Source organism: Fukomys damarensis, unplaced genomic scaffold, assembly GCF_012274545.1.
Source record: "Fukomys damarensis isolate Sample0158 unplaced genomic scaffold, DMR_v1.0_HiC HiC_scaffold_16, whole genome shotgun sequence".
In the NCBI taxonomy this organism is placed as follows: domain Eukaryota; kingdom Metazoa; phylum Chordata; class Mammalia; order Rodentia; family Bathyergidae; genus Fukomys; species Fukomys damarensis.
This window is the reverse complement of record NW_022900928.1, coordinates 21,031,550-21,045,759: the sequence shown is the minus strand read 5'-3', so window position 1 is coordinate 21,045,759 and position 14,210 is coordinate 21,031,550. Positions and strand designations below refer to the sequence as shown.

At 38.3% G+C, this 14,210-nt stretch overlaps 2 protein-coding genes across 2 annotated transcripts in view; one reads left to right on the top strand and one right to left on the bottom strand.

Annotated features, from left to right (window-relative positions):
- Positions 1-8,913: 8,913 nt before the first annotated feature.
- Nlrp10 (NLR family pyrin domain containing 10) lies at positions 8,914-10,398 on the bottom strand. The gene is given in 7 exon segments (XM_033763919.1): positions 8,914-9,310; positions 9,312-9,447; positions 9,450-9,505; positions 9,507-9,639; positions 9,642-9,941; positions 9,944-10,058; positions 10,093-10,398. Coding segments are annotated over 7 exon segments (1,443 nt in total).
- A 3,692-nt stretch (positions 10,399-14,090) lies between these two features.
- Positions 14,091-14,210, top strand: part of Eif3f (eukaryotic translation initiation factor 3 subunit F) — a 14,445-nt gene continuing 14,325 nt past the window's right edge. The window contains exon 1 of the mRNA XM_033764166.1: positions 14,091-14,210. This exon is cut by the window's right edge and continues 212 nt beyond it. Coding sequence (XP_033620057.1) covers positions 14,125-14,210 — 86 coding nt within the window. The 5' untranslated portion in view covers positions 14,091-14,124.

Genomic DNA, 14,210 nt, shown 5'->3' with positions numbered 1-14,210 from the left:
TAGGTGCAGTGCCACTGAGCTAAACACTCTGGCCCTCCTAGTACCTTTTTTAAATATGGCTTTTCAGTATATTTTGAAATCACATATTGTGATATTGTCATGGCTTATGTTTAGGTACCTCATCAAAGCTTCATGCACTCATAAGTGGGGCTTTAGAGAGTGACTAGATCACGGGGATATGATACCAGCTTAGTCCACTAATTGATTTAGCATAGTTCTGATAGTTCTGAGTGTGGGTGGCACCAGCTAACAGGCTTGAAGCCTAGATGGAATGAAAAAGGCAAGAAGGAATGCTCGATACCTCCTTCCTACCACACTGTGAACTGTTTCTCCTCTGCCATGCTCTCCTGCCGAGGAACCAGAAACCATAGACTGAAATCTCCTCAAACTGTGAGCTAAAAATAAATCTTTCCTCCTTTAACTTATGGGTGTCAGGTGTTTTGACTCAACAACAATAAAATAACTAAGATAGATGACTATAGTATAACTCTGTTTGCTCAAGATTGCTTTGGCTACTCTGGGCCTTTGTTTCCATGTGAAATTTAGGATGTTTTTTCTAGTTTGGTAAATAATGTAATTGGAATTTTGGTGGAGATTCATTATTCCTGTGGCTTACATTTGGGAATACAGCCATTTAACAGTATTAATTCTGCCAATCCTTAAACATGGGAAGTTTTTCTATCTCTTAGAGTCTTTTCAATTTCTTTCTTCAGTGTTTTGAAAATCTTATTGTAGAAGTATTTCACTTATTTTCTTTGATTTCTAGGGGGTTTGGTTTTGTTTTGCTTTCTCGAGTGTTATGGCTTGCATCTAGATCTCCTCAAAGCCCATGCACTCACACAAAGGGCTTTTATGAAGTAGCTAGATCATGGGTGTATGATGCTGGATTACGGATTGTGATATTGGTATTAGGGACATGTGATAAGTAAATTGCTTTAGCATGGATATGGGTGTAGAGAATGAAAGCTCCACCCTGGGAGTGGGTGACACCACACAAAAGTCTTGTAACCTGGATGGGATAAAAGGGAAAGGGAGGCTTATTGCTTGCAGATCACTGCCTTCAGTCTGCCCTGCCATGGATTGTTTCTCCTCTGCAATGTCCTTCTTCCATGCAGCCCTGCCTTGGAGCTAGCTGACTATCAACAGAAACCTCTACAAACTGTGACTTGAAATAAACCTTTCCTTCTTTAACTTGTGACTGTTGAGTATTGTGTCTCAGCCACAAGAAAAGTAACTAAGACACTGAACTATAAGAATAGAATGGAATTGTTTTCCTGATTTCTTTCTTGGGTTCAGTATTCGTGTATAGAAAGGCTATTGATTTCTTAATGTGGATTTTTGTATCTAGAATCTTTGCTAAATTTGTTTATCAGATCTAAAAGTCTTTTGGTAATATCTTCAGAATCTACTAAGTATAGCATTATATCATCTGCAAATAAGAATAATTTGACTTCTTTCTTTCCTACTTGTACCCATTTTTATTTTTTTCTGCCTAATTCCTTTGGCTAACATTTCAAGTGCCATATTGAATGTGAGTGATGAGAATGGACATTCTTCTGTCATTCTTGATTTTAACAGAAATGCTTTCAGTTTTTGCCTATTCAGTACTGCATTTGCGATGGGGTTAGTAGACATAGCCTTTACTCTATTGAAGCATGGTCCTGCAATATCCAGTTTTTTAGGGAGTCTATCATGAAGGGATGTTTCTTTGTTTGATTGATTGATTTTGAAGTAGGGTCTCACAAAGTCACCTAGGCTTGTATTAAACTTGTGTTTCTCCTTCTCAGCCTTCAAAGGTGTTGGGATTATAGGCATGTATTACCACACCCAACAGAGATGTAAATTTTTTCAGAAGTTTTTTTGCATCAATTGAAGTGATCATGTGGCTTTTATCCTTGATTGTATTTATGTGGTGTACTATGATTTTTGTTTTGTACATGTTCAACTATCCTTGCATCCCTACATGAAACCAACTTGATCATGGTATATGAACTTGTAAACATTTTATTGGATTTGGTGGATTGTTCTCATTGATGATACATACTAGCCTCCTTCATTTCTTCTGACAAAATTTTGTCTTAAAGTCTGCTTGTTGAATATAAGTATAGCTATTCCTGTTACCTTTCATATTTTATTTGCATAGAATATTATTCATTGAACCTTAGGTCTGTGTATATCTTTGCTAATGAGATGTGTTTCTTACAAGCAGCAAAGACTTGGGTCTTGTTTTTTAATCCCATCTGCCAGCTTGTGTCTTTTAATTGAAAAATTAATTGTTCATATAGAAAGATGTATATTAATTGCTGCCATCTTATTGTTTTTCTCATTTTTTATTCTTTTCTAATTCTTGTTTATCTATTCATCCTACTCTGTGGGGGGGGGTTCCTAAGTGTCTTCTACCGTTCTGGCTTAGCAACCATAAATTCCATAAGTTTATGCTTATCTTGAAAAGTCTTTATTTTTCCTTGAATTTTAAAGGACAGTTTTGCTGAATTTAGTAGTTATTTTCTTTCAGGTTTAAAATACATCACTCTCACACCTCCTGGCTGTATGAGTTTCTGTAGAGAAGTCTGCAGTTAATTGTGATGGGTTTGCCTTTATAAGTGACTTGTCATTTCTCTCTTACAGCTTTCAATATTCATTCTTTGTTTTACTCTCTTGGCATGTCATAAGACATGTGGAGGTTCTTTTCTTGTCATGACTGTTTGGGTTTGTAAATGCCTCCCATATTTGAATGTAAACACCTTTTCCAAGGTTTGGGAAATCTGCTATTAATTCACTGAATAGATTTTCTATGCCTTTAGTTCATACGTCAGTACCCTCTTCTACACTAAAAATTCATAAGTTTGGCCTTCTACCTTTCAGAGTTGTTGGATTTTTGTTCATTTTTTTTTTCATTACTACCTGAGCACTTATCAAGCGTGATTTCAAGCCCTGAAACTCTGTCTTCTACTTGGTCCATTCTATTGGTAAGGCTTTTCACTGGGGTTATAATTTGACTTAGTGAACTTTTCACTTCTAAGATTTCTGTTTGGCTCTTTCTCAGAATCTCTATCTTTGTAGGGTCGTTTTTTTTCCATTTTACAGGTGCATAAATATATCACATGTTCCAAAACCATGTAGCTTTTCTCAGTCTGAAAGTACACTTCCCTCCTTGACTCCATAAATATCTTTCTAAATGCTCAAAATGAACTCTTTAATCCAACTAAAAGAAATGCAACAGAATCCAACCCCATTTCCAATTTTGTTAGCCTATTACTGTTCCCTCTAATCTACCCTCCACAGACTTGCACTCCTCCTTCACCCATCCCTCAATCTCTTCCCTCCATTTCTCCTTCCACATTACAGAGTAACTGCTAATAACAATTGAATATAGGCTTCTAAGAGTATTGATAAAGGATGAAAAGTGTAAGTGAAACTCTAGCATATACCAGCATGCATGATTAGATCTGTTGATGCTGTTACAATCAGAAATAATTCTTTCCTCAAAACACAGGGACAGAGTCCAAATCTCTTAAATTGAATAGCTGAAGAGGCTGGCAATTTAATTCAGTGGTGCTGCTGTCTGCCTCACAAGCACAAGGTCCTGAGTTCAATCCTCATTACAAAAAAAAAAAAACTGAAAGGTTAAATAGTATCTATGGACAAATAAGGGCTGGGGATTTAGTTCAATGGTTCCACCAACTGCCTCGCAAATGCAAGTACCCAAGTTCAATCCCCGGTACCAAAAAATAAAATAAAACTGAGAACACATCATGGGAAGGCATTATCTTACTATGAGCATCTTCATGTTAATTATAAGCTTTCCTTTTCCTACTTATTCTCAACCATAGGGACCAAGAAAGGAAAAAGTGAGTGAAAAAAAAGGAACATGGGAAACAAGACAACCAAAGATCTCCAAGGTCTCTCAACTCTCCCAAGCCAGATCCAGGGATCACCAGTGAAAAGGAAAGCAAGCTCCAGCTGGTACAGTGCTACAAACTGATTAAAGATAAGTTAAAGGAAGTCGATGAGTTCAAAAAAGACATGACCTGAAAGTTTGTAGAATTATAACACAAAATGATTAATATGGAATTGAGGGAGACAAAAAATTGGAATAGCTGACCAAAACCATTCCAAATTTACCAAAGTTATAGAATCCATGAAAATGTATCAGCCAGAAATAGCACATGTAAATAATTAAATAGAAAGATTGCATAAAAATTCATAAATTGTAGAAATAACTAGTCTGATGACGGGGTTTCTGAAATTGAGCACAAAATGGTAAACTATGACAAATTACTCAGAGAAACCTAAAAAAGATAAGAGAACAAGAAAAATTCACCCAACAGTTACTAGATGACACTAAGAAGACCCAACATAATACTAATTCAGATTGGAGAGCAACTAGAAGACAGCAAACAGAATAATAAATTTGCTTACAAAAATCATATAGAAAATGTCCCAAATATGAGGAAAGAGTTCAGCATACAAGTAAGCAAGGCTTACAGAACACCAACCATGATGAATAAAGTTTTCAAAGACACATTATAATTAAAATGTCAGATTCCCCACAACAACAGCAACAACAACAACCAAAAAAAGCAAATGGAATTTTCAAAGTGGCCAGAGAAAAGCAAAAACATCACATATGAAGGTAAATCCATTAGAATTACAGAAGACTTCTCAACGCAAACAAAGACCAGAAGACCTTAGAGTAAAATATTTCAATCCCTAAAAACAAACAACTTCCAACACAGATTAATATATTCATGACTGAGACGTAGTTTGTTGGGCACAGCTGTTGGGCAGCTCTGATTTGAATGTGTTACATTCCTGCCAGATTGAACCACCAGTAGTACAGGCATGACTGTCCTGTCAGACAGCATGGGACAGACACATTAAGTGGTTAAAACAACTTAATGGGGGCTGGGGACTTAGCTCAGTGGTTCCACTGCCTGCCTTGCAAGCACAAGGACCTAAGTTTGATTCCCAGTAAAAAAAACAAACAAACAAACAAAAAAACTGCCCAATGGGATAGGCATGCATGTACCACCAGTGGTGCAAGCCAGCAGGAACATATTAACATATCTAGCAAATTTTTCCTTCAAAATAGATGAATAAATAAAGGACATTCCAGGAAACAGAGCAACTCAAGAAATTTATGAATAACAAACCAACATGCTAGAAAATATTCAAGAATTCAAGAATATCTTAGATATAATGAAATCAATAAAGCCAAAAATCCAGATGGAATGAATACAATAAGAAAGTTGAATACATAAACAAAAAATGGGGAAAAAAACGAAGAAATCATCAACAGAGAAAGAGTGCAATATTAGGAATTAATCAACACCTCTCAGAAATAACTCTCAATGTTAATGACCTCAGCTTTCCAATTGAAAGACACAGATTGTTAGACTGGATCTAAAAACAGAATCCAACAGTCTGTTGCATCCAAGAAATGTATTTAATCAAAAAAGAGTCTAATGGTATAATTGACATTGTGAAATAGGAAGAAAAGGGCTAAAGATATAAAGGAAGTGGGAAGGGTAGGGGAAAGGAAATAAGGGAAAAGAAAAAAATATGAAAAAATGGAAATAAAGTATTTGTAAATAGGGAAGGGAGGAGGGGGTGAAGGGGGTCAGGTGTAAGGGGAAAAAATAAGAACCAAGACCTGTCACGTAAAGGTACAAGATCCTAATGATGAATGTAACTATACTGTATACCTAAGATGTACCAATATACTCAATGAGAAAAAAAAAGATTCATAGACTAAAAAATCAAAGGATGGAAAACAATATTTTACACACAAATACCCCAAAACAAGCAAGAGTAGAAATTTTACTCTCAGAAAAAGTAAATTTCATGGGGAGGGGAAGAGGGGGTGAAGGGAGGACAGAGGTAAGGAGAAAAAAATGAGAATCAAGACTTGTCATGTAGAGGTACAAAATCCCAACAATGAATGTAACTGTACTGTATCCCTAAAATGTACCAATAAACTCAATTAAAGCTGAAAAAAAAAAAGAAAAGAAAAAGTAAATTTCAAGCTAAAACTGATCAGAAGAGACAAAGAAGATCACTGCATACTAGTTAAGGGAATAATCCCATAGGAAGAGATAACACTTGTAAATGTATAGGCACTGAACATTGGAACACTCATCTTTGTGAAACAAATACTGCTAAAAAAATACTTCTAGACATAAAAGATCAAAGAAACATTAGCACAATCATAGTGGATGGCTTTAATAACCCACTTTTACAAAGAGAGATCAGTTAAACAAAATATCAATAAATAAATGTCAAAATGAACCAAAAGCTTGAACTTATGAACTTAATGGATATCTACAGAGTATTTTGCCCTATTACAACAGAGTACATATTCTTCTCTGCAGCAAACAGAAATTTCTCCAAAACATATCAAATACTAGGCCACAAAGCCTGCTTAAATAAATGTAAAAGAATAGAAATCACCCTGTGTATACTATTAGAACATTGTTCAGTGAAACTAGAAAAAAAAATAGAAGAAACCAGAGAAAATTTAGAAACAAGTATAAACTTAATACCACACTCCTGAACACTCAATGGGTCACAGAAGAAATCAAGGAAGAAATTAAATAATTAATGGAAGCAAATGACCATGCCAGTCCAACGCATTAGAATCTATAGGACACAATGAAAGCAGTCTTAAGGGAAGATTATTGCAATGCTCATACTGACAAAATAGAGTGAACTCAAATAAGTAACCTAATGAGGAGCCTCAAAATACTTGAGAAACAAGAAAAATCTAAGCCCAAACCAAAATTAAGGAAGGAAGTGATAAAGATTGGAGTGGAAATTAATGAAATTGAAAAAATGTTTGAAATACAAAGAGACAAAAGGCTCACATCAATGCAATTTAAAATGAAAAAGATGAAATCACAACAGACACCATCAAATTCCAGAAGATAATAAGTAAATAATATGAGAAATTATATTCCAGCAAATTGGAAAATGTCAAAGAAGTGGACAGTACATAGACTCATATGACTTACAAAAACTAAACCAAGAAGACATAAAAATATTGAGCAAGCCAATAGCAAGCAATGAAATTGAGGCAATAAAAAAAGAACTACCACATAAAAAAGCCCAGGACCTGATAAATTCACTGTTGAATTTTGCAAAATATTTAAGGACATTATATCACCAATATCCTAAAACTCTTAAATCAAATTAAAAGGGAAGGAGTGCTTCCAAACTCATTTCTGGAAGCTAGCATCTCTCTGATCCCAGAACCAGACAAAGACTGTTATGGCTGTGTCTATATGTCCCCCATCTCCAAAGCCTTGTGCAGTCATAGATAGAGCTTTTTCAGAGGTTGCTGGATCTAGAGTATGTGATGCTGGGGTGTTGGTTCATAGTGCAATGCTAGGATTAAGGGCATTAGGACTAAGAGTGCAAGAGCTACCTGCCCTAAGAACCCTGGATAAAATATAAGGGATAGAAAAAGCTGTGGTCATCTCTTGTTGTTTGGCTACCTTCTTCCCCCCATAAACTATTTCTCCTCTGCCACACTACCCTGCCTTGGAGCTAGCAGATTAAAGACTAAAGCCTCTACAAACTGTAAGCTAAATAAACCTTTCCTCCTTTAACTTTGGTTGTTGGGTATTTTGTCTTAGCAATGAGAAAAGTAACTCAAAGACTCAGCCAAAAAAGAAAACTACAGACCAATATCCTTAATGAACAGAGATGCACAAATTATCAATAAGATTTTGTCAAATAGAATGAAGCACATCATCAAAATGATCATATATCATGACCTAGCAAGTCTCACCCAGAGATGCAAGGATGATTCAACACATACAAATCAATAAATGTAATACACTGGATATAAGAATAAAAACCACATGATCAGTTAATATATGCAGGAAAAGCTTTTGACAACACTCCTTCAATGTAAAAACCCCAAAGAACATAGGTATAGAAGGATCTTACCTGAACCTTATAAAAGCCATTTATGACAAACCAAAGGCCACATCATATTAAATGGGGAAAAACTGAAAGCTTTCCCTCTAAAATCAGGAACAAGACAAAAATGCCCACTATCACCACTTTTATTCAATGTACTCCTTGAAATATTAGCCAGAGAAATCATGCAAAAGAAAGAAGTAGTACAAGGGATACATGTAGAAAAGATAGAAGTCAAATTATTATATTCAGATGATACAATATTCTACACATCTCAGAATTAATAACTCTTAGAATTAACAACCAATTTCAGGAATGTAGCAGGATAAAAAATTAACACAATAGCTTTCATGTATACCAATAATGAATTCAATAAGAAAGAAATAAGAAAAAAGTACTATTCGCAAAACATAAAGAAAAATTAAATACCCCCATGTGGTTGTACAAATCTTGTTAGGATAAAGACTTGCTCCAATGGCCTAGAAACCTGCTTGTGATTTATCTCTCAGAAGGTTGTATAAATCTACTCAAGATTCTTATCATGAGTGGTGTGGTCAGAGTGGTTGCTTTAAAAGAAAAAGCAATAAACACTAGAGGCTGTTAGCCCTGAAGAGTTCCAGAGACCAGCAACCAATGAAGATCAGCAACAGAGAGCAGCTACCAGCAGAGTTGACCAAAACAATCCAGCACAAACGTATTGAATGGCAACAGCTGGCAGTGGCAGAGACCAGCACTCAACATTCCAGCACTCTTTACCCCACCATCCTTCTAATCTTCCATCTCTATTGCCCCCTTTCCTGTTTCCCATCCTACTGTTAGCTTCCTGTCTACTTCTGTCTGCCTTTTGCATTAGAAACCAGTCTTGGGTCCTAGCTCCTTTACCTTTGCCCATAAGAAGATATTTTTGCTCCTCTTCCTGTCCTTTATTCCAGTTAGTTTTGACAGAAAATGTCTTCCCACCATGTAATTTCCTTTTGTTTGAATGTTTTATCTTGAATATGTTATGTCATTTATCTGGACACCCTTTGTAAAATTCTTTAGTTTAGTATCATACAGGGAAAATTCCAAACCCCAGGTCCTATTGTGCTTTATAAATTTCCCTTGTTCTTTAAAATGCATCAAATCCTGCATTACTGAAAAAACAAATTTGGAGCAGAACTTGAGCGCCAAGTTCAAGGGACTCTCTTTTTTCAATGTATCAATTAAAAACTGCACAGTGAGGGTTATCTCTTCATTCTTTTCCTGTTCCTTCACCTCCAGCAGCCTGTCCACTTCTCTATGGTACTCCTCCCCCACCTAACTCTGGTCCTCCATCATCAAGTAGAAAATGGCATGAAAAAACTCCTGGAAGCTAATGGATCAAAAGCTGTAGAACTTCTTGATATTGGTAATTGTTTCTGATCAGGAAAGCAGCAAGTCTAGGCCTATTTAAATTGTGCCTTCTGAAATCCGCTTCTTCAAACGGGGACCTCTGGTGCTGAATCTCCTCAGCTGCCAAGGAAACAAATCCCTTAAGAACCTGTGCCAGGTAAGCTCAAAGCAGCCGCCATCGTCATCAGTGGGCAGGAAGGTAGAGACAGGAAGTGAATTTGTCAGTGCTACTGCTCAGTGTCCCAGAGGATGCCTGACCTTTTTCCATTTGCCCTTTCAGCCAGGAGCACATCACCCAGCAAATGCCTGGAACTTGACATGCTTTGTAGAGAACATCATCTTTTGTACAAAGTCAAAGGCATTTCTGGCTTTTTCCTTACCCATAAAGTAGAAGCTGAAATATCTTTTCCTCTCCTTTTCAGAGAAGCCTAAGTCATAGACATGGCACCATTCACCCAGTATGGACTCCAGGTTCCACAAAGCAGAGGGCCATGTAGTGATGAGAAAGGAGAAGGCGGGAAGTGACTTTCTCCTAATTGAAATGTGTAGCACATTCTCCATGGGACTTGACCAATGCTTACTCAGCTCTCATTGAAAGGGCCTCTGTAACTCATCAAAGCCATCCAGGATGAACAGTAGTCCTCTGGCTGCTTCAGAATCTCTGTGACAGGGGCTGGATTGTCTTCTCAACACCAGAATGGGAGCTGGTGCAGGCTGCACTCAGGCAGCAGTTTTACTTCTTTGCAGCACACACACACACACACACACACACACACACACACACACACACACACAATAATCAAACTGGCCTGGGTACAGGATAGCTGTGGCCCAGTCCAACACCATTTTCCTGGCCAGGGTTCTCTTCCCAGTGCCAGCAGACTCCTGAAGCACAACTAAGGATGGAGCTGAGGAGGGATTCTCCTCTGGATCAAATAGCTCCTCCATCACCACAGAGTCCAGGTCCTGTTCCAGGTCATGCTAGACAGGTGATCCTGGACTCCCTGAGTGGGGCCTGACCACCAGGAGCAGTGGGTTGTAGCTGCCATTGACTTCCCTGTCTTGCCTTTCCCCTAGGCAGCGCATATGCTCTCAGTACATTTCTCTTTCATGTGAGCCGGACAAATGGGGTTTCAGATGGAAACGAAAAAAGGGAAACAAAAGTGAGAATGTAGAAAGGGAAACACAAATATGGGAACAACAAAAATGCAACATGAACCCTTCAAACTCTGTCGTTGCTCTTTAGATTTATCTTTTCTCCTCTCTAGCTTGTACTCTCTGAAGATTATAGTTCTGGCTTCATAGGGAAGAACTGGTATGTGTGTAAATGAGTGTGTGTATGTGTGTGCACATGTATATCTATCCCACTATGTTTTGTGGTGTGGGTATCTATAGGTGTGAGTGCACACACATATCCATATGAGCTCATGGGAATGTGCTGATGGAAACTTGCGCATGTTGTGCAGGAAAGGTATGTTTTCATGCATTAGCAAGAATAGATCTCCAATATGTATAGTGCAAAAGTCTCTAGGGCCAGGAATTCAGCTCAGTGGTTCTGTGGCCTGCCTTGCAAGCGCAAGGACCCAAGTTCGATCCCTGGTACCCAAAAAAAAGAAAAAAGTCTCTGTGTGTGGCAATATGTGAGTAACTGTTCTAAAACATCCTCATGGGAAGAGGTAAAGATAGAAAGAAAAAGGGAGGGGAAGCTGGAAGATGGTTAAGTAAAAAAAAGCTTATGGTTGGTAAAGGAAAGGCCAGATAGTAAAGATAACTCAGCTTCTTAGCAGGAGCCATGACACTGAGCCCACGTACCCTCTCATAAAATCCTAAGTAGTTGCCTCAAGGAGAAGGGTGACTACATTTTGGAGGTAGAAACTTTTTCATGCTAGTTGACTTTTAAAATATGAGAATATATTTTATAAAATAAAAATCAATTCAGCCAAGAAAGGGAAGGGGGTGAATAAGTAAACATGTATAGACGCATCTTCCAGGAAGCTTGGCAACCAACGGAATTAGAAAAGTAATGTGGGAAATATGGAGTCAAGATAAGAGTTCCTTGGTTTTTACACAGCAAGGAAAGGAATACGCTGACAAGAAAGCATCTAACGGAAGAGTCAGGTCAGAAATGCAAAGGAAGAATCAGTGGAGGGAACCGAGAATGGAGACTTGGATAAATTAAAAGCAAAGACAAAAGGTTGATTTCAGATGAGAGGATAGAGGGAGCATCCTCCACTTATACCCAAGGAATGTGAGAAGCTACTTGACAGAGAAAGTTGGGTGTATGGGTTTTGTGGTAGAAAGGTGAGCATGGTCACGTCTTGCAGGCACTATAGTCTATATGAAATATGAACTCTCCAGAGAGTGAGTGGCCAGAAAATGGGTAAAGAATGGAGATGTCATGAAGTAACTGCCAGCCTTTGTCCTGCGTACCTGTCTCTCCTCCTCTTCCAAAACTGCCTCATGCTCAATGTTCAGCCAGGGTTCAAGAGAGCAGGCAGGAGCGGGAATTGGTCTTTCCACAGATTTGACCAAGCTCAGGCTAGAGAGAGAAACAAGACAGCCAGGAAGCAAGACCAAGGAACCAAGTATAAGAAAAATAAAAGTATAAGACACAGTCAGGTAGACAGAGTGACAGAGAGCAGAGAGGTCACTTATTGTGAAGTCAGGTCCTGAGATTACCAGGCCAGAGATTCTGAATCTCACCTAAGAAAGTAGTAATGAGGGCTGGAAGCAAGCAATTAACTGAGCCCTTCCTTCCTGGCCAGCTGGGGGCAGAAATGATAAAGAGAGCAACTGAGTTCCAAAAAAGGAAAGGAGTAGAAACAGAGACCAGAAATGAGACAAAAAGATAATAGCTATAAACTGGAAACAGCCCAATTGCTCATTAACTGGAGACTGGATTAAAAAAGATGTGGTTTTTTTTAATATAAAATGGAGTACTATTCAGCCATAAAAAATGAAAAACTAGAGGTATTTATAGCTAAGTGGATGCACATTGAGGCCGTACTCTTAAGTGAAATAAATAGGAAACACAACACACGTGTTTAAATACTGAATAGTTTCTCTGGCGTGAAAAACTAAAAGTGTAAATTTGGAACAAAATGTATAATTGATAATGTGTAATAGGAAGAAAAGGTCTAAAAGAGTGGAGGAAGGGGGAGGGGGAGGGCAAAGGGAAAAAGGGAAAAGAAAACTATATGGAAAGGGAAAATATGGAAACGATGTTTTTGTAAACAGGGAAGGGTGGAGGGGCTGAAGTGAGGACTGGAGAACGGAGAAAAATAAGAACCAAGATACATCATGTCAAGGTACAAAGTCCCAATGATGAATGTAACTGTATTGTATACCTAAAATGTACCAATAAACTCAATAAAGATTTTTAAAAAAAGAAGTGAGATAAAAAAGATACCGACAGACATAAAACACAGAATGACAAAACAAAAAAAGCGGGGGAACAGTTAAGAGAGAGGGAGGGGAAGGAAGAAGAGGACAGAGAGAGAAAGAGACAGAGACTCTCAATCACTAAGACGGTAGGAGTACATAAACCTGCAGGGTTCACCTTTAATGTGCTCAATCCCCCTGGCAGATGTGAACCTGGTCTTTTCAGGCAAGACTTCGCAAGCATGTTCCTCAGGACAACCAGAAGCCAGTATGTGATGGCTTGTTTTATGTGGCCATTTAAATAGGTCATGACATGTTCCAAATATTTTTCTGAAAATGTCTGTGAGGTCGAGTTTGGGAGGAGACTAATATTTGAATCAGTATTGACCCACATTCAATCAATTGAAGGCCTGAACAGAACAAAAAGGCTAACTCTCCTGCCAATAAGAGAAGCCTCCTTCTGCCTACCTTCTTCTCTAGCCCTCTGATCCAAGTTATAGCACTGACTCTTCAGGGATCTCAAGCCTGCTGGCTTTCAGACGGAACCAATACCACCAATACCACCAGTTTTTCTGGATCACTGGCTTACTGACTGCAGATCTTGGGACTTCTCAGCTTCCCTAATCACAAAAGCCAATTCCTTAAAACATAGGTGGTTTTTAGGGGATCCATCCTCCTTTCTCCTTAAAACTTAACGCTCTGGCCACCAAACACCCCCTGAGATTCACCAGGCCTGTTTCTACCTTCTTTCCCCAAGAACCTCTAAATAATGGATGGCTACCTTGAATCCTGAAAGCTACTCTGAACCTCCCACTCCAACTCCCCCTTATCCTCTGCGAATTGTTCCTTTTTCATAACACAACTTAACATTAATAACTACTGCATATCAATCATAGCATTTTCTAACATAATATGTATTTTGTTATTTTTCTTTCCCCGCTAGAATGTAAACTTTTGTTTGTTTTGTTCACTGATACAACCCAAGTGAGGTTGTGTTTGGGATGAGCGTCTGGCACATATTAGGTTAAACGAATAAACCTCTGTAATGACACCTTGTGATGTTGTCAAGAACAAAGTGCTTTTAAAAGGAACTTTGAATATCCCACAAAAGTGTAAATAAAACAGGAATTATGACCTTTGTGCTGCTGTCTAGCTCCACCTAGAGACATCTATGTAGATTGGATTTATTTGTTTCTTTGCTAATGAGGTCCCAAGTTTATTCGGAACTGTAACTACGCATCTTAGTGGTTGCGTATCGGACGGAAAGCAAAGAGCACAAATTCCGGAAAAATTACAAAACAACCGGAAATTTAGGGCCAGAAAAGCGTCAGTTCTAACCAATAGGCACCAAAATTTAGTCCACGAGGTACATACTGAGCCTATCAAGTTCCAAATAATCACCAAGTGACAACCCCTTCCGCCCTAGGCTTCCTCTTTCTCGATAAGATGGCTACGCCGGCTGCTCCCATGAGTGTGGCTCCTGCTTCTCCGGCCCCAGCCCCGGACCCGGCTCCTTCGCCGACGCCAGGTTC